General features: G+C 35.5%; 1 protein-coding gene across 2 annotated transcripts; it reads left to right on the top strand.

The window, feature by feature from the left end:
* The first annotated feature begins 1,817 nt into the window (after positions 1-1,817).
* LOC132560593 (profilin-like) lies at positions 1,818-20,190 on the top strand. Of its 2 annotated transcripts, none has more exons than XM_060225255.1 (2): positions 1,818-1,887; positions 18,523-20,190. In XM_060225255.1, the coding sequence occupies exon 2, from the start codon at positions 18,544-18,546 to the stop codon at positions 18,964-18,966; it is 423 nt and encodes a 140-aa protein (XP_060081238.1). In that variant the 5' UTR covers positions 1,818-1,887; positions 18,523-18,543; the 3' UTR covers positions 18,967-20,190. The 2 variants fall into 2 exon arrangements, with proteins under 2 accessions (XP_060081238.1, XP_060081239.1); XM_060225256.1 differs by lacking the exon at positions 1,818-1,887 and adding an exon at positions 2,273-2,365.
* The last annotated feature ends 278 nt before the right edge of the window (positions 20,191-20,468 follow it).

The raw sequence follows: 20,468 nt of genomic DNA, 5'->3' as shown, positions 1-20,468 counted from the left end.
GGATGTGCACTACTCGTTTCCATGTCAATAAACGTTTCCATGTCAACAAACGTATGTGGTATGAAGTACACATATTTAGATGTTCGAGAAAAAATATTAGATTCCGTGACAGCTTTTACTTCACTCCATTCCTGTGCCAAACATTACATTAAATGAAATATCAATTGTAGACAAGAGAGAGAGACAGAGAGAGACAGAAAAAGAAAGAGACAGACAGGCAGGAAGGGATGCGCAGTTATAAATGAGCGGGTTAATTGATTGCGGATCCAGGATTTAAGTATCAATTAGTAGTTTCCAGTTACGCCATTCATTATCTATCTGTCTAAAAATTATCTCCCTTTTGCCAACAGCAGACTATTTTTCAATGTGATACGAGTCCTCAATAAGACAGCATAAAGCAAGCGCTGATGAAATTGCTTGTGAACATCATGTACTATACATATATTGTTTTATTGTTAGAAGTATTATATTATATTATCAACCCTATCGAAGCTTATATCATAACCCAATAATCCGAATAGGAGGAAAGTTTCTTTATTATAAGCAAATGGAATTGACACGGTATCGAGAAGAAATTAAATGTTTTGTAGAAAAGTCTTAACCTCTGAACACTCCAATTACATATGGCTTAGTGTCTCTACTTCAATCTTACAACGAAATGCACTGTTAACAAGGCCAATTTTAGAATAAGGAGTTTGATGTAAGAATGTGATGATTAACTACGTATTGTAGCCAACTTTTAGTCGTCCGAAAAAGGTTAATAAATATCTGTTTCCATATTTCATCTATAAGCATTTAATAGCATAAATAATGGTCGCAGGCTTGTAGTCTTTATGTCCATAACAATATCAATACATAGCATGTTGTAAATAATTTCTCTGTACAATAGCTTAACATAAGTTACTGTAAAGGACTATTTTTCCAGTGTTCATCTAGCCTTATTTCAAATTGTATAATAGATTCAGCATTGACAACCATTTTGGGTAAGCTATTCCATAAATCTACAACTCGATAGCTGAAGAAATGCTTCCTGCTATCAAGACGACATCGCTTCTTAAATATTGTTTGGTCGTGACCTCTGGTTCTATTCATATTGTCCATCTGGGAAAAGTTTCTTGTTACCCTACCATCATATTTATCAGTTAATATTTTGAAAACGTTTATCATGTCTCCTCTTGTCCTGCGTTGTTGTAGTGTCGGCAGATTTAACTTTTGCAACCGTTCCGGATAAGACAGATTTTTAAGTCCAGGAAGTACTTTTGTAACCTTTCTCCGCACTTTTTCAATGAGTTCTTTATCTTTTACTTTTGACGGGTTCCAGACACTCGCAGCATATTCCAGGTGGGGTGTAACAGGTGCTTAAAACAGCATTTTAAAACATGGATTCGTCCAGATATACAAAAGATCTTATAAATCCAGCCATATTGTTTGCTTTATTGACCATTAACTGTATGTTCATTTTGAAGTTCAAGTCCTCACCAATGGTGACGTAACATATCCCAGCTGGTTTCTTTCTCCTCCAGATCCTTCCATATAGTTTTTCGTTTTTGGGTCGCTTTGAGCGAAAGAACTTTACATTTATTAGGGTGAAATTTTAGTAGCCATTTTTTCGACCACTTGTGAAGATTTATATAATTTAGTATCATCGGCAAAAAAGAGGCGATTGGGACGCTGGTGTCATCGTCGAAGTCAAACGAGTCGTTCCATTTGCTATTTATGTCTCTGGTCGGGATGGAAAAATTGAGAATTCACACTCGGAGTGAGAGTGGTTCCCCCTATAGTTTCGGAGAAAGGGCAATAGACGGCGCTTTGCCGGAACTTACTAAGGTGAGGCGGAACCGACAGGTAGGCGACCAACCGAGAAGACCATACCCCGGCTTGAAACAAGTAATTATATTTCTTTTTGTGAAATATCGATTATTACTGTTATTTGCATGCTATATTTGTAGTTTGAGGTTAATTAGTGACATTTTGACGTTAATGAACGACTCAACGGGAAGGAAAGGCACGGCTTTGATGCTGGTTATTGTTACACCCGTCAAGAATATTAGGGTTTTTCATATTTACTGCTACTATCCACTTTTCATAACTCAATCATAATCACTACCGAAGTTTTGAATATTTGACTGTTGATTGGTTGCTATAGTCTTCCTCGTGGTATGGAATTTTCTAGAAGAATGAAATCACATATGTATGCAACAAGTAAGGGAGTTCCAAAATGGTGTCTAGTCACGTGACCTGACAGACAGCCAGTTTGGCCCGTCCCACTTTACCGCGTGACTTCACAAGGTCCATTTTCACGAAGACCACTGACGCAGCAAGGCCTCCGTCTGACATTCGACAGACATTACTCAGTTGCTAAAAGGTTAGTTTTAAGAAAAAACGTTATTTTAACCACTGTGTTAGTTAAACATGAAAATATGATAATTTGGAGTCTATAGTTCATTGGTATGACACAGGAAGTCTAGCCATGATGACCTAATATGACTAACGCAGTCGGAAAATGGAGGAAGTAAATTTTACACACCCCATTGTAGGTTGAAAATGCTGATTTGGTTGATTATAAGCGGTGGATTACAGTTGTTTTCATACATATTCTCTTTGATATAGTTTGATAATATTTGACAATGTTATATGTGAATTTACGTGAATATAATTATATTAACGACTCCGTTCAATACACAATAAATAATGATTCATCATATTTTCCTTCTTGCTTGTACGAAACGGATGTTAAATTTGAATATCAATTGAAACATATTTTTAATATAGTCTTAGCTAAACTTTCAGTTCCAATTTCTGCAGTCTTGAAATTTTATTTATATCGTAAGAAATTTGTTTTTAATGGAAGCAATTAAGGTTTCGGCAGTGCTGAGTGGTAATAGTAGTTTTTGTCCGTAGACAAAGTCTATAATGTGCTGTCGGTTGCTGTAAAGGAACATGTATACTCTACCCAGAAATGTGATTGAAATGATTAAATGCTCAATACTGTTGTTTTCCTGTGACAAGTTGTAATCTCTCCTGATATATCAAACTTTTGTTCAAAATTGCTTATAATTTATCATTAAACAATTCATTGAACATCAGAATTTAGACACTCAATAAAATCAATTGATTTTTTTCAGTTAAGTCTTAAATACAAATATGTTTTCACAAAAGTTGAGTTGGCCTCTGTCACTTTCCAAGCGAAGGTTTTGTTTGGATGAACCTGAAAGCACTTAAAATCAGTCTGATGAGATGGGTTGACGTTCAAATATAGTATTTACAGGATGTCTGAATGATTGAACCCATTTATGATGCAATATGATACATATATAGCATCCTATTCCATTTGTAAAATAGTACTGGTGTTTCATAACATATGATAATCACCATAACAGGCAAAGCCATTTATATCAAGATCGATGATGGCTATGAGGAAGTAGGTGATTTGGTAATTGAATTGTTCCCCTTGGCTTTTGAAATTGAAACATCTGTATAGGAGTTTGTAAAGGAAAGTGCTGGAAAATTGGGGTGCGGGGTGCAAGTCATGAATTTCATCATTTGGAGGGGGTGGGGTTGTAACCTCATCTGCGGGTAATGGAAAACCCTTACCTGTTCTATTTTCTCTTATCAAGCATCCAGCATTGGTGTTGTGATATTGATTCAACCTTTTTTTTTTTTTGAAAACTTGCAGTTCTGCTTTCCAAGGTTTTACTGATGATATGAATAGTTTAGAATGTGATAATGCTACGTGTCACATGACATGTTTACTTATCTGAAAGCATATAAAAGAGTAACCATATTATATATATGTGTGTGTTTATATATATATAACCCTGATTCTACTGTGATGTTTGAGCATCTGCTGGACAGAGGGCAAAATGTTTGCAAATGAATCGAATAAATACTAAACATTGTGAAGTCTTGTCTTCCAATTATTCACACAATGCTTTGTCTATCATTAAGATTGACATTTATTTTGAAACGGTGGCGGTTGGTTATGACTTGCGTTATTGAAGTTGCCAAAGTTGCTGATCAAGTGAAGCATAATTTGCATAATTGGTAAGTATCAAATACTGTAGGATTGAATTACAGGCGTCTTTAAACAATCAACTTGTATCATATAAATATATCACATTATATACTTTCATTTTTTCATTGATTGAATCATTTCTCACTTGATAGCTGCCGTTTGAACATTTTATTTTGGCAGGCTTATCGTAGTGTCATGGTGAACTTTAAGCTTGAAAATGATAGTAACACTCCATCAAAACTTGCTAAGCTGTCACTTTTTGGATTTAAGTCTGGTTATAGTACAGATAGGGTTATTAGTACAGCTCCTGATGAAGAAACTACTAGAGATAGCCCCATTGCTAAACCTTCTACACCATCAGGGCGTAAATTCGAGGACAGCTGGAAATTTGGTAGATCTTGGTTACATTACAAACCTTCAACAAAACTCATGTTTTGCACCATTTGTTGTGAGTCTCAGGTTAGGAATACCTTTACTGTATGGTGCATTATTCTGAAGAAGTACCAAGTTATCAAACATGAATATCAACTAACATGAAATATTTATAAATGTTGTGTAATCACAGGTGTTATAGTCAACAATATTACAGTATACAAATCTGAATTTATCGTAATGATAGTCAATGGAGCCATATCTTAAATAAACTTTTCATGTTACAGGCAACAACAGCCATGGAGCAGCCGTCAGCATAAGAAGGGAGGGAAACAACAATGAGATCTTTCTCTCTTGGTTTTATTGATGTTATTTATTGCTGCTTTGTAATAAATAGTTGGAATTTTATATTTTGTGGTTTTATTTTTCACCAAAATTCAAGAAATTCATTTCAACAACAAAAACATACCTAATATAAATATGTATAAGGTAATTGAATTACATTATGTATAGTGAAATGATTTGATTTGTAAGAGTACTCCATTACTTCTTGCGATCACCAAGACTACTGTTCGAAAAAATTGGCTATTTTTTTTTGGCTACTGCATTTTTAGGTCCAGGGTGAGCGCGGCTTGGGACAAATTGGCTGTATTTTAAGTAGGAAAATGACATTTTTGAGCAAAATTGTTTATTTTTTTAAGAAATAGTTCAAACTTGGATAGTTTTTTTTTATTAGTGTAAGTTGTCAGTTTGATGTGAACATATTGATCTTGGCTAATTGACCAAAATTTCAAAGATATTCTATTGTTCCTGAATGGTGAACCTTGATTGTAAGTTCTTTTTTTTTCAAACTTGGTTAGAAGCCTTAACATGGGACAGCAGTTAATGTATACACAGTTTACATTTGCTTCAGGTGTACAACATATTGGTTTAAAAGTTATATTATTTTTTTAACAGAATCATTTCTATGACATGTTTCAAGAAGCATTGTGACTCTAGTCATGTTGCTTTTTGTGTCATGTTGAGATTACATGTACCATGAAACATTTTATCTTAATTTTATGTTGTGTAAGGAATGAGTGAGTGATAGCCATTACACTTCTGGTGCATTTAAATGTTTTTGCTGATGGAAAGTCCAATACAAGGAGACAGAATACAGGATTTTATCCGTCTCTCGCGCTATTTTATGCTTTTACAACAGGTATTCTCGCGGTCTTTTGTAATTTTTTATGATCTTCACTTGTGAATGATATCCAGAATGAAGTCTTTTTCTGTCCTTACGTAAGGAATATTTTTAAAGACTATACATCCAGAAGAATACTTTCTGCTGTGTCATTTTAGAAGACTGGATATTCTCAAGCTGTCACTTCAAGACTTAATGGTGAGATTCTTTTTTTTTTCTTTTTGTTGATGTTCTCAAGCTGTCACTTCAAGACTTATGTTGAGATCCTTTTTTTTTTTTTTGTAATTAAATGATCCAAATAGATACATGCAACAATATTTGCACTATTTGCAAATCAAATACAATGTTTCATGATCATAGTGAGTATATAAATTATGGATATTACCGTTTGAAAGCAGAGCTTACCTTCCAGTGTTACGTTGGTCTGCCATCTTGAAAAGTCCTATCCATTGCATGATCACGACAGTGAATAAAAGTAGGGGATGGGTTTCTCTCAAATTCCATGTGTAGGTTCCCATTTGTCTGTAGGGCGGCCATTTTGTATTTTAACTTTGAAAGTTTGTTATTGCTCTTTCTTGAGAAGTAGTTACTGGATCATTCTCAGATTTCAAATGTAGAGTACCCTTGGTCTTTAATGGTGCCCAAGCAATTTTGGAACTGATAAAAAAAATGGCCAAAAGATGGCCAACTTGGATTTTGGCTTTGAAAGTTTGTTATCGCTATTTGTTCAAGTACTGGATGGATCTTCCTTAAATTTCATATGTAGCTTCCTCTTGGTCCCAGGTTGTGCCAGTTTGATTATGTGACTGATCGGAAAAACAAAATCGTCGACAGGCAGCCATCTTCGAATTTGAAATTTCAAGATTGTTAGAATTATTTAAGAAGTACTTAATGGATCCTGCACAAATTTCATATGTGAGTTCCCCTTTGTCATTAGTTGTGCTGATTTAATTTTGGGTGTGATCAGAAAAAAAATTGGTTGACGGACCAACATCTTAGATTTTAACTTTGAAAGTTTATCACTATTTCTTCAGAACTACTTTATAGATCTTTATCAAATTTCATGTATAGGGTTCTTTAGGTCCCTGGTTGTGCCTGTTTGTGTATGGAATTGATCATAAAAACAAAATGGTCGACAGACAGCCATCTTGAATTTTGCAAGTAAAGATTATCATTTATTTCTACAAAGGAATGTTCATATGTCTTATTATTAAGAGCAAAAACAGAGAAAAGAAGATGCAATTTTCAAAGAGCATATGACGATCAAACAGTGTTGGGTGCCAAGATCCCTCTTGGATCTGTCCATGTTCCTGTCGAATGCATGTACAGCATGGAGAAGGATACTGAAGTAAATTCTAGATTTAAATTCTAATAGGGAAAGTATTTGTCTGTGAAACCTGTCTGTTCATCGAGAAAAAAATGCAATTATCTGACAGCTTGGGCAAGTTGGTTTTTTTTTTTTGCTTTTTGTACAGATGTTTGATAAATATATCTGTATTTTTTTCATGTCTATTCATTATCAAATGTTCAGTAGCATCAGTTGAAATAAGTAAGCAGATATATTAAAATTCATAATAATCACCAATATTGATCTGGCAAATGGTTAAAATGGTCTTTTGAACTAGTCTTGTAGCTATACTTTGAATGGTAAAACGTGCATGTCATTGATGTGAACATTTCTGGGAATGTTCAGCAATTGAAATGAGAGCATGTTGTCATTACCTTTATTTGTAATATTCAGAATTGATCAAATCATTTGATAATTGTTCACACTACCATTACTTAACTTCTTGTGTCATCATAGTCAGGAGACTAAATACCCATGAGCTTCTAGTTCCAGTAATTTAATTGCTTAATTGTATATTTGTGACAGAATGTGAGAAGTCATTTTAACCTGAAGAAGTCCCATCAAAATAATGATCATGGAGTTACTTTAAAAATTGATCTTAAATCAAAGGTTGTAGGGTTGCAGTGTAATGACAGGATGTGCATCACCATACACTGTTTGCTTCAGTTGGTTTGATACAATACACTTGTCGATAGTCTTCAATATGTCTTGTTGACTCTAGAAGGATCATACAAGCTATGGATCATACAAGCTATAGATCATACAAGCTAAAGCAAAGATACAAGAATTGATAAACAATGATGTGATACCAAGACACCAATGTCGAGCGAATGAAAGAAAAGTGTGTCTTTTAAAGCGGCTATTACCTTAGATTTCAACATATAAATAATAAGATATATCTATAATAAAGTGATACACGCGCGTATAACATCAAATTTGTTGTTTTGTACAAATTTTCAGCATCGGAATATTGCTTATCGGGACTATTGTTTAGAAACATGTTCACGCTCGGTTTATTATGAAGAAAGCCGAGTGGGTCACATGGCTTGTCATATGATGAAGTTATTTACATCCGCCGCAGGAAAAATGGATTACCAGGTAAACAAACCCACATATCTTATGTATAACACTTGCTTTTGTGCCTTTCTGCTAATTCTTGTTTGCAGTAAATGATTCTATAGTGTTATAATATAATTTTTAACAATCAATCTTGGTAATTCATTTTGTTTCGGCTTTGTTGTGCGAGAATTATCGCGGGCGCTAAACTAGTGGGGAAAAGAAAAAACTCATGTGCAGAAATGCACAGGAATTGTTACTTTGTCTGTACACATTAATAGATATTGCACTGTTTATTATGAAGGCTATGTTTATCGTCACAGTTGTTATTCTTACAGTAAAGCCAGTACTGTCATACAGTCAACAACAAACGCACGTCGTCAATAGTAAATTCAAGTGAATAACAACTATTTTCATTCAACATTTGTCAGATAACACTTTTAGTAGTGTTGTTCATATTCATGCATTAAACACTGGATATTGGATTATAATCAATGACAGGCAGATACATAATTATAGGACTCACGTTAAGCTAACCAGTCAAGCAGCAGTTTCACAAATTCCGAATCCGTATTTAGTCCAAGATCCTCCTTCATCTTCTGCCATCTATCGATCTCCTGTCTAATATAAATTCTTGCCTGTCCTCTTTTCTGGTCCGACTCCTTCCTCTTGCACTTTCTGTGAGGCAATATTGCTTCTTTCTAGGCTTATACGCATGCACAGCATCAGGGTTACGGTAATGTATGAATTAGATCTGGACCGCAATGTTTACATTCTTTATTTTCTAGATATCAATAAAAAATGGTTGCAGTGACTTTTAATTTTAGTAATTAACAGAAAATAGAACATTTTATGTCTTTTTCTGGTAGTGTTTTTTTTTAACATTATAGTCGCTTTAACACATGCATGTAATTTACTAATGACTAAATAATTTGAGAAAAAAAAATGATTGGCTGTTATATAGCCAATATGTAAATCATTGATTACATTGATTACATGACATTCAGGAGGCAGTTCATTGATTACATGACATTCAGGAGGCAGTTCATTGATTACATGACATTCAGGAGGCAGTTCATTGATTAAATGACATTCAGGAGGCAATTCATTGATTACATGACATTCAGGAGGCAGTTCATTGATTACATGACATTCAGGAGACAGTGAATTGATTACATGACATTCAGGAGGCAGTTCATTGATTACATGACATTCAGGAGGCAGTTCATTGATTACATGACATTCAGGAGGCAGTTCATTGATTACATGACATTCTGGAGACAGTTAATTGATTACATGACATTCAGGAGGCAGTTCATTGATTAAATGACATTCAGGAGGCAGTTCATTGATTACATGACATTCAGGAGGCAGTTCATTGATTACATGACATTCAGGAGACAGTTCATTGATTACATGACATTCAGGAGGCAGTTCATTGATTACATGACATTCAGGAGGCAGTTCATTGATTACATGACATTAGGAGGCAGTTCATTGATTACATGACATTCAGGAGGCAGTTCATTGATTACATGACATTCAGGAGGCAGTTCATTGATTACATGACATTCAGGAGGCAGTTCATTGATTACATGACATTCAGGAGGCAGTTCATTGATTACATGACATTCAGGAGGCAGTTCATTGATTACATGACATTCAGGAGGCAGTTCATTGATTACATGACATTCAGGAGGCAGTTCATTGATTACATGACATTCAGGGGGCAGTTCATTGATTAAATGACATTCAGGAGGCAGTTCATTGATTACATGACATTCAGGAGGCAGTTCATTGATTACATGACATTCAGAGTTATTGATTAAATGACATTCAGGAGGCAGTTAATTGATTACATGACATTCAGGAGGCAGTTCATTGATTACATGACATTAGGAGGCAGTTCATTGATTACATGACATTAGGAGGCAGTTCATTGATTACATGACATTCAGGAGACAGTTCATTGATTACATGACATTCAGGAGGCAGTTCATTGATTACATGACATTCAGGAGGCAGTTAATTGATTACATGACATTCAGGAGGCAGTTCATTGATTACATGACATTAGGAGGCAGTTCATTGATTACATGACATTCAGGAGGCAGTTCATTGATTACATGACATTCAGGAGGCAGTTACAGCATACATGAAAATATTTGATTACATGACAGCAGGCAGTTTGTTATATAGTACAAGTAAAAAGTCAATGATAACATGACAACCAGGGGGTGGTTTTGCAAGCATATATTAAAAGTTATTTGATGATATGCCAACCAGGAATAGGAGGCAGTTTGTTGTCATATATCCTTGGTTCGTTCTGGGGCAAGACTTGGGATTTTTATTCATTTTTTGGTTTTAAAAAGTCTCACTGATATTCTCAAAATGTGCTACGTTATACAAGAAACTCCCATCCACTTTCCCAAAAATCTCCGAAATTCTTCCCAGACCCAGATTTATCCTTTCCTGTGTTGAAACAATGACAAAAAGACAATCAGGAGGCAGTTTTAAATAAGCATTTATTTTGAGCAATTTGATATATTTTATTGAAAAACATTTGACTGGATGAGCAGACTAGTTTAGTGGATTTTTCTGAAGGACAATTTTTTTTCTTCTTGATATCCAAGGAACAATGGTCATTATATTTGGGTGGGTAGCATGGCCCATGTCCACTACGATTACCGGCTGTAATGAATGACCTATACCTACTTTCAAGTTACAGAGTTGAATATTTTATCTTTAAAGATTTTATGATATCGCACAGATAACATTTATACAAGGAACTGTTAGCAGATGGGTACACAGTTGATATGCAGCCAGTCTTTGTGAAAGATAAATAGAATGTTGCCTGTTGGGACACAATGAATATTTATCTTCAACTTGGGTTGGCTTCATATCAACTGTATACCCATCTGAAAACAGTTTATTATTGATATTTTCATTCTTAAATATCTATAGAAAAACATTTTCACTTTATTATTGATGTGAAATTGCAATATATTTGAAGTTTTCAATAATCACATAATTTTTTGTTTCATTCATTTTTTAAAAAAAGGAGTTATTGTTCATTTGTCATGATATTTTATTAAACTAAGAAGTGATGTGGCTCTCAGTCAAATTTCACAAGGCAATTGTCTAGTGTTTCTTTTGGAATTATTTAATTTGGGTCTTAGATTGGTGTAATTGTCAGAACTTCTAGAATTACCAAGGAAATTATAAAAGTTGCTGTCCTGTTCGTACTTGATGACATTTTGTTTGCAACAGATTGCATGTTTTGACTGTCAGACTGACATCTGGTAGACAAAAACGACAAACTTATTGTATCAGATGTAATAGCACTAATAATATTTTTGTGGCAAAATTATGTTTGACAATAAACTCTGTTCTATTATACTTAGTAATTTGATAGCTTTGTTAAGTTTCATAATTTGTGTGAAGGCCTCTTAAAACAATGTTCCACACAAGTTAGGGGGGTTCATGGGATGCTTTTGAAGAAAACTGTATAAAGTTATCTACTAATGTTCTTATGGAAATTTTACACCTCAGTTTACCATTTAAATATATGATACTAAATTTGCTGAAATTCTTCATAATCAAGTAAGATGCAGCCCTGATTGCATCATAACAGATATATGGCATGATGTTCTTCTGTCTGTCTACATACTACTAAATAGAAAGCTGATTGTAGAATAGAAATACAATGTTTAGGAGCTTTCAAGAGATATCAGTTTTGTGATTATCATGATTTCAAAAATTCGAAGAATAAACTTCCAATACAGGTTCTACTTATAATTAGAAACTGAAGAACAGGTGAACAATATACATTCAATACATGTATGTATGTCAGTTGGCTCTTTTGTATTGGTAATATGTTACCAGAAGAAAACCTGACTGATAAAAGCAAGTATATTTGAAGAGAAAATAATAGGAAGAATATGTATTCATTTCTATTGTTCTCAAAATCTTTTTTTCTTTTCAGGAGTTCACCCATCAGGATGTCTTGGGATTCCTACATTGATAATTTGGTCGCTCAAAGCAAGGATTACTCAGGATGCGAGCACATCGACACTGGGTGTATTTTGGGGAAAGATGGCAATATGTGGACACAAGCAAGCCATTCAAAAGCACTCCAATTGACTCCAGAGGAATGCTCCAATGTGGCAAAGTGTTTCAAAGAGAAAGACTTTACACCCATGCAGGCATATGGTATTCAGTTGTGTGGTCAAAAATATCAGTTTTTGAAACAGGAAGAAAACTTAGTTTTGGCTAAGAAAAAGGGATGTGGTGGAGTGACAATGCAGGCTAGCAATCAGGCAATTATTATAGGTCATTGTCCAGAGGGAAAACAACAAGGCAATACTAACTTGGCAGTTTGTAAGATTGCAGATTATCTTGAAAGTTTGGGTATGTGAAGACATCTGAGAAATTCCTGATAACTGATGCCGTACTCATCTAAGGAAGTAACCATTTTGCACACAAATTTAACTTTTATCTCTTTGATTAATTATTTATTTTGTATCTGAAGTTCACAAAAGTTTTCAACTGATGGCAGGGTTTTCCATAAGAGCCGGTCGCTGGCCAATTTGATCGGCTACTTTGATCATTTGGCCGCCTACACCAATCCAGTTCCGTAATTATGTTCCGTACACGACTACACGTACATGGCAGGCCAGCCTCCTACTTTCACTACACAGCCTACTACTTACAAAATTATGGAAAACCCTGTGATGGGATGCTAATTGAACGATTTCCTGAAAGTGAAAACGGGACTATATCTGATTTCTTTTGCCAGCTAAGTATGAGTTTTAAGAATTGCGAAGCCTGATTGCTCCTGCTTTGGTGATTGGAAATATGTGAACTGCAAATCTCCCATGTGTATAGACTTCAGAATCTTCAGCTGCTTAATTTCCTATGCTTCTGAGAGAAAAGCCAAAAGACTTATTGCTGACTACATAATGTAAAATGACCACAAATATACATGGTCAGTACAAAAGGACATCCTGAAATGTTAAAAAGTAAGGGTTAAATTGAAAATTAGATTTAAGAAATTTTCAAACAGAATATTTGAAGATCTAGAATGGTACATCATTATCTTGTTTGTGTATTTTAAAGAAAATTTATCAAACAAAAGAACAAGCAATAGTATGGAGTGGTTAATTTATTGTTTCAATATAAGGCATTTTTAGCCCACCATCATCAGATGGTGGGTTATTCAAATCGCCCTGCGTCCGTGGTCCGTCCGTCCGTAAATAATTATTGTTACCGCTATTTCTGGAAAAGTACTGGATGGATCTTTCTCAAATTACATATGCAGTTTCCCCTTGGTCCCTAGTTGTGCATAGTACCTTTTTAGACTGATTCAAATTCAAGATGGCCGATAGGCGGCCGTCTTGGATTTAAGAAGTAAAAGTTTGTTACCGCTATTCCTTGGAAAGTATTGAGTGGATCTTTCTCAAATTTCATATGCAGTTTCCCCTTGGTCCCTAGTTGTGCATTGTACCTTTTTTCGACTGATTCAAATTCAAGATGGCCGACAGGCGGCCATCTTGGAGATTGGAAGTAAAAGTTTGTTACTGCTATTTCTTGGAAAGTACTGGATGGATCTTTTCAAATTTCATATGCAGGTTCCCTTTGGTCCCTAGTTGTGCATTATACCTTTTTGGACTGATCTGAATTCAAGATGGCCACTTGTTGGCCTTCTTTTATTTTGAAAGTAAAAGTTTTTTACAGCTATTTCTGAGAAAGTACTGGATAGATCTTTCTCAAATTTCATATGCAGGTTCCCCTTGGTCCCTTATTGTGCATTTTACCTTTTTTGGACTGATCTGAATTCAAGATGGCCACTTGTTGGCCTTCTTTTATTTTGAAAGTAAAAGTTTTTTACAGCTATTTCTGAGAAAGTACTGGATAGATCTTTCTCAAATTTCATATGCAGGTTCCCCTTGGTCCCTTATTGTGCATTTTACCTTTTTTGGACTGATCTGAATTCAAGATGGCCACTTGTTGGCCTTCTTTTATTTTGAAAGTAAAAGTTTTTTACAGCTATTTCTGAGAAAGTACTGGATAGATCTTTCTCAAATTTCATATGCAGGTTCCCCTTGGTCCCTTATTGTGCATTTTACCTTTTTTGGACTAATCTGAAATCAAGATGGCTGACAGGCAGCCATCTTGGATTTTGAAAGTAAAAGTTTGTTACCACTATTTCTGAGGAAGTACTGGATGGATCTTTTTGATATTTCATAGATATTGGTTTCCCTTGGTCCCTAGTTGTGCATTGTACCTTTTTTGGACTGATTGAAATCAAGGTGGCCCACAGGCAGCCATCTTGGATGTCGACAGTAATACAGCACAATATTTTCTTCGATATTCTATCATATTGATTCAAGACCATGTCCATTATCCACCTGTAACTGACTGCTATCTAATAATACTTTGGAATCTTTTTCAAATGATATTTGCTAATAGGTGCTTAATAAAAATATCTTGTGCAATCATTGAGTACATTCAATGAAGACCAGTTCATGAACATTTACAACACCTGTAACCAAAAAAAAAAAAAAATAAAATAAGCAAATCTTCAAGAACTGAAAACAGATCCTCAAATGGTGGGTGCCAAGATCCCACTGGGATCTCTTGTTTACAAAAAGCCTCTTAAATTGAAAAATATGAAAATAAACTGCTGTTTATGAAAGCTTCAGTTCAGAGTTGATTTTGTGTTCAATGCTCTAAATTTTGACTTATTCCACATCACTGTGTTAGCTCACCGGACTCCAAGGGCTGAATGATCTTATAACATACTGTTTTCCCCTCTCCCATATTACTGCTATGGATTTCATTCAAATTTGTATGAAGCATTCTGAGGGGTGGGAGATTAATTAAATTTAGAAAGTTGATTGGACTCTTAGGGCTTGGGGGCAAGATCCCAAAATGGGAAGTTGGTTAATATTTTGTTTCAAAATGCTACTCCTCAATGCCTTGGTATTATTAGAGAATGATGATAATACCAAACATGCTTGGAGTGATATGATATGACCGATTTTTAAACATTATTGGTTTTCACATCTTGTGTAAATGCAATGAATGTTTGACATACGGGTATATCAATCACTGCTACAGTATGCTGACACCAACTGGTAAATAATATCCAAATTCTCGCATCTTGGTCAAAGATCACAAATTTTTTAGGTCATACGATGCGAAGGATTGTTCGCCGTGTGGCGTCAGCTGTGCGCTGTCCGCCGTGCGTTAACTTTTGACATTTCAAACTTCTCAAGTTCCACTAGTGGGATTGAGGTCCGACTTGTGTGAAATGATCCCAAGATGGTCCTTACCAAGTGTTGTTATTTTTCTGGTATGTTTGAAATCCAAGATGGCCGCCATCTTGAAAAGATATTTCAAACTTTATCTCCAGTTCCACTGGTGCCATTGAGCTTTAAATTAGTGGAAAAGTTAAGGAAAGGTAGCCAACAAAGTGTTATTTTTCTACCTTGTCAAAACTTCCATGTTGCAGCCAGGGGGGCCATTTTGTAACATCTTTGTTTTCCTGTGCAACACCCTATTTCAATCTTCTTTTTTAAGTTTCATAAGTTGGATTCAGCTCAAACTTCGCTGTCAAAAATAAGTAACACTTGTGACAGTTACCTGCTGCTCACCAAGACTACCATCTACATCATGGAAAACAGTATTTTAGTAAGATTGCATATAAAGTAGAAAAAAATACCCCTTTTCCATGCTGAAAGTGCTGATTTTAAGGTCTCGGAGGTTAATTAATTCGAAATATTTAAATGAAATTTTCTCAAAAGTCAGAAGTTTGATGGGGATGAAATTTTGTCTGTGATCAAGTGTATCGAATGTATTAATACAAAAAATCAACTTCCAGTCTCCGTAGTGCCAATACTAAAAATGCTATTCGGGTAGCTGTGAAAAATGTGTCTAGTTCTTAAAGGTCTAGGGCCATGATATTTGAAAGATCGAAAGCTGCTTGTAAATATCAAATGACTTTGCCTCATATTCAAGGTCACAGGAGTCAATTGTTTTAAAATCTGTTAAGTAGCATTTTCTCAATACCAAAGGACCACACCGTAATTATTTTTTTCAATAGCACACAGTAACCTTGTCTGAAAATTCAATATCCGGTCTCTGAAGGGCCAATGTTGAAAATGACTGATTTGTCATAGGCTTTTGACAAAGTAAACTGCATTATTATTAGCTCACCTAGCCCAATTTGGCACGGAGAACTGAATGACTCAGATTTCATATGTAGGTTTTCCTTGTCCGTTTCAGTTTGGGACTAACCATGGCAACAAAATGGCTAAATTTTGGGACTAACCATGGCAACAAAATGGCTTAATTTTGGGACTGGTCAGGGAAACAAAATGGCTAAATTTTGGGACTAACCATGGCAACAAAATGGCTTAATTTTGGGACTGGTCAGGGAAACAAAATGGCTAAATTTTGGGACTAACCATGGCAACAAAATGGCTTAATTTTGGGACTGGTCAGGGAAACAAAATGGCTAAATTTTGGGACTGGTCAGGGAAACAAAATGGCTAAATTTTGAGTATGAAAGTTCGTTATAGTTGTTTCTTGAAGTACAAGATGGATCTTTCTCATTTATAGGTTTCCTTGCTCCTTAGTCGTGCCCGCTTGATTTTGAGACCGTTTAGAAAAATGAACTAGCTGGCTGGCGACCATCTTTGATTTGGCAGTCAAAAGGATGTTATACCTCTTCGTAAGAGGAAATGTTAAATTTCATATCATGAAGTCCAAAAAAAAAGGAAAGGAAAAGAAACGAAAAAGGTTTTAAACATTGGTGGGCGCAATAATCCGTCTGGGATTTATTGTTTATTTTGAAATTGGAAGACCACTAAATGCGGTTAAGTGAACGGCCATGTTTGAGATGATTCATAACCTATATATACCTAGAATAATTTATTGTTTAACTAATATTTTAGCTCGTCATTATCAGATGGTTGGCTATTCAAATAGCACTACTTCCAATTCGTCCGTCAACCATTCTCATTATCGCTATTTCTTGGGAAGTGTTTGAGGAGTTTTTCTCAAATTTCGTTTAAAGGTTCCATTCGGTTCCTAGTTGTGTGTCCGTTTTCAGGCCTGATCACGAAAACGAGACAATTGAAGGTGTCCATCCTGGATTTTGAGAATGAAATTTTGTTGTCACTATTTCTTGAGAATTACAGAATCGGTCTTTCACAGATTTCATAAGTAAGTCCCCCTAGATACCTTATTGTTCCCTTCTGACTGATTAGCGAAACAATGGCCAATAGGCAGTAAGAAATTTGTGGGTCTTTTGGGGCCAAAGGGGTGCAGCCCAAAATGGAAAATTTCGCAAATTCTTTGAAATCAATGGTACTTTTTTGTGTCCCTTCCATCCCTATTTTATGTTATCGGTTTTATCTTTATTTGGAAGGAAGCACAACCATGTCAGCGTAATTCAGCATTTATTGAGGTCCTTGGATATACTTGTGTACAGCTGGGATAGTACTGAAACTACCAGTATATGTGTACTGTGTGATAACCACGCTTTCGTCTGCAACCGGATGTTAACTCTTGATTTCTCGTAATGCCGGGAAAAGCTTTTTCCTGTTTCCGAAGTCACAAAATGCCGTCTTACCGATATATATAGACATTGACTTTTCTCCTGTGTGAAGTGTTATAGATATATTTTTACCGTTGTCAAATATACCCCTGGTACTTTGTCATGTGAATTCATAATTACTCTCTTGAACCTAACACTGTCGTCTGTTTCACTAAACTCTTACCGTATCCACACCTAGATATGTTTAATCTTCCCGTATACACACCTAGATATCTGTTTAATCTTCCCGTATCCACACCTAGATATGTTTAATCTTCCCGTATCCACACCTAGATATCTGTTTAATACTCTTCCCGTATCCACACCTAGATATCTGTTTAATACTCCTCCCGTATCCACACCTAGATATCTGTTTAATCTTCCCGTATCCACACCTAGATATCTGTTTAATACTCTTCCCGTATCCACACCTAGATATCTGTTTAATCTTCCCGTATACACACACCTATATGTCTGTTTAATACTCTTCCCGTATCCACACCTAGCTATCTGTTTAATCTTCCCGTATCCACACCTAGATATGTTTAATACTATTCCCGTATCCACACCTAGCTATCTGTTCAATACACTTACCGTATCCACACCTAGATATCTGTTTAATCTTCCCGTATCCACACCTAGATATCTGTTTAATCTTCCCGTATCCACACCTAGCTATCTGTTCAATACACTTACCGTATCCACACCTAGATATCTGTTTAATCTTCCCGTATCCACACCTAGATATCTGTTTAATGCTCTTCCTGTATCCACACCTAGATATCTGTTTAATCTTCCCGTATCCACACCTAGATATCTGTTTAATCTTCCCGTATCCACACCTAGCTATTTGTTCAATACACTTACCGTTTCTTTCATGAATTCCATAAATTATAATTATATACGTATACGATACATTAATGCTGTGTTTGTATTTATTTTAGACCTTTACATAAGCTGTTAAGATGTCCTGGGATTCCTACATAGACAATCTAATCGGACAAACAAAGGACAGCGCCGGAAGTGCGCATGTTGACAAGGCGTGTATCATTGGATTGGACGGCGGGGCTCCATGGACGACGAACGCACATACAAACGCCTTTAACATGGCTCCGGATGAGTGTGCTAAAATTGCCAAGGCTTTCAAATCCAAGGATTTCTCACCATTCATGGCAAGTGGAATACACGCGGAAGGAACAAAGTATCAATTTTTGAGAGAAGAGGACGGTAAACTCGTTCTGGCGAAAAAGAAAGACCAAGGAGCTATTTCATTACAGGCTTCTAAAACTGCTATTGTCATCGCTCATTGTAAGGAGGGCTGTCAACAAGGTAACGCCAACAAAGGGGTGGCAATCATTGCAGAGTACCTTGAATCTCTGGGCATGTGACGTCATAGAACTCATGCATAGACTCCTTCATGGCGGAGAAAAATAGGGATGAAATGGGAAGCGAAAATGTCAGTTATGGATTTTCTTTAACACAAACTCTAGATTATCACACGGAACATTATATCTAAAATCAAGTATGCGATTGGACAACATTATCACGTGATATAAACATGCTGATCCAGAAATGAAGAGACATCAATAAATTTATGTCATTGAATAACAAGACATTAAGTCAATCGAATTCTGTGTCGAAAAGTGATTAAACGAAATCCTTCAATTTTTTACCAGTGAAATGTCCAGTTAACAGGTCCAGGATTAATTAGAGATATTCGATACAGGGTCCATTGTATATGTGATTTGAAAAGCATGTAGAGTTTACCGATTCCATTTAACATTTTGTTACGAATTAAGCATCCGTATAGATGAAAAAGGGAAATGTGAGAAATAAAAAACATTTAAATTCCAAATCTTCTCAACTGTAAAGAACCTCGCCGTGTAAGGAATATTTCAAGGATGTGTGATACTTTTAGCTCACCTACACTGATGTCATGTTAAGTCAACATTAGTTAGAAAACCAATATGTACATAGAAATGTCTTGTAAACGTATGGTGCAATCATTTAGCGGTATCTTATAAGGTAATAATAATGAAGTAAAATAAACTGTAACAACATAAATCACATTCGAAATGTATTATACAGATCTATGTTGAATTATATATGAAATCCTGTGTAAACGAATCTATATTTAGTAACGAACACATGGCCTGTGGAGCTTGACGTTTTACTACAAACGCTATGTTTTCTTAGGACATGTGACTTCCGAGTTCATTAATCATTCCTCCATTATTGTATGAGCAGGGTGCATGTAATACACACTTTATTGAACCTTTTGTAATCAATATTGAAATGTTCAAATGACACCCCAGCAAATTCCGACGAAAATCGTTGCGTTTTCGTAACATATCGGAATTTCCCGAAGTTAGAAAACATTTCTACAATATGTTGCATGGGCTATTTTAAAAATAGATTTGTATGGGACATTTATTCGCTTCTAATGGTAAATATAAAAAGACGATGTATGCATGAGTTAGCGCGTGCATCTGCTGTTCAGTGGTGTGCAGAGGTTCAGTGGTCACGGTCAAGGTCATTTATTTGAATGTAGAGCATACGGTAAACAGCGATAAGTTTTGCTTTCAAAAATAAATACAATGGACGGAAGGTAAGACTTGTTTAATGTTGTATTTACCACAGGCAAAGATAGCGCCCTGCCGTTTTCACATTCCAGGACGATTATTGCTATAACTTAACGAAATCGATCGATTGCAAGAAACCCATTGGTTAATCTATCCGTAATAAAAGCCAAGGCCGTTGTGAGGACGACATTAGGCAGGACATATGTTAATATTGAATTTGTTTTGTATGCGAAATTGGCTGCAAAGTCGTTGATGGTATAAACTCGACATAGCGACAAGTTAGTAAGCCTACTGGTGTCGAGACATCA

This window comes from Ylistrum balloti, unplaced genomic scaffold (assembly GCF_031769215.1).
Source record: "Ylistrum balloti isolate Yb309-2 unplaced genomic scaffold, AGI_CSIRO_Ybal_v1 Utg371084, whole genome shotgun sequence".
Taxonomy (NCBI): domain Eukaryota; kingdom Metazoa; phylum Mollusca; class Bivalvia; order Pectinida; family Pectinidae; genus Ylistrum; species Ylistrum balloti.
Note: the sequence above shows the minus strand (reverse complement) of the source record. Positions and strands in the feature narration are given on the sequence as shown.

What these genes read in the sequence shown, in the direction of transcription:
- LOC132560593 (XM_060225255.1), top strand. Translation starts at nt 18,544, where the DNA reads ATGTCCTGGGATTCCTACATAGACAATCTAATCGGACAAACAAAGGAC.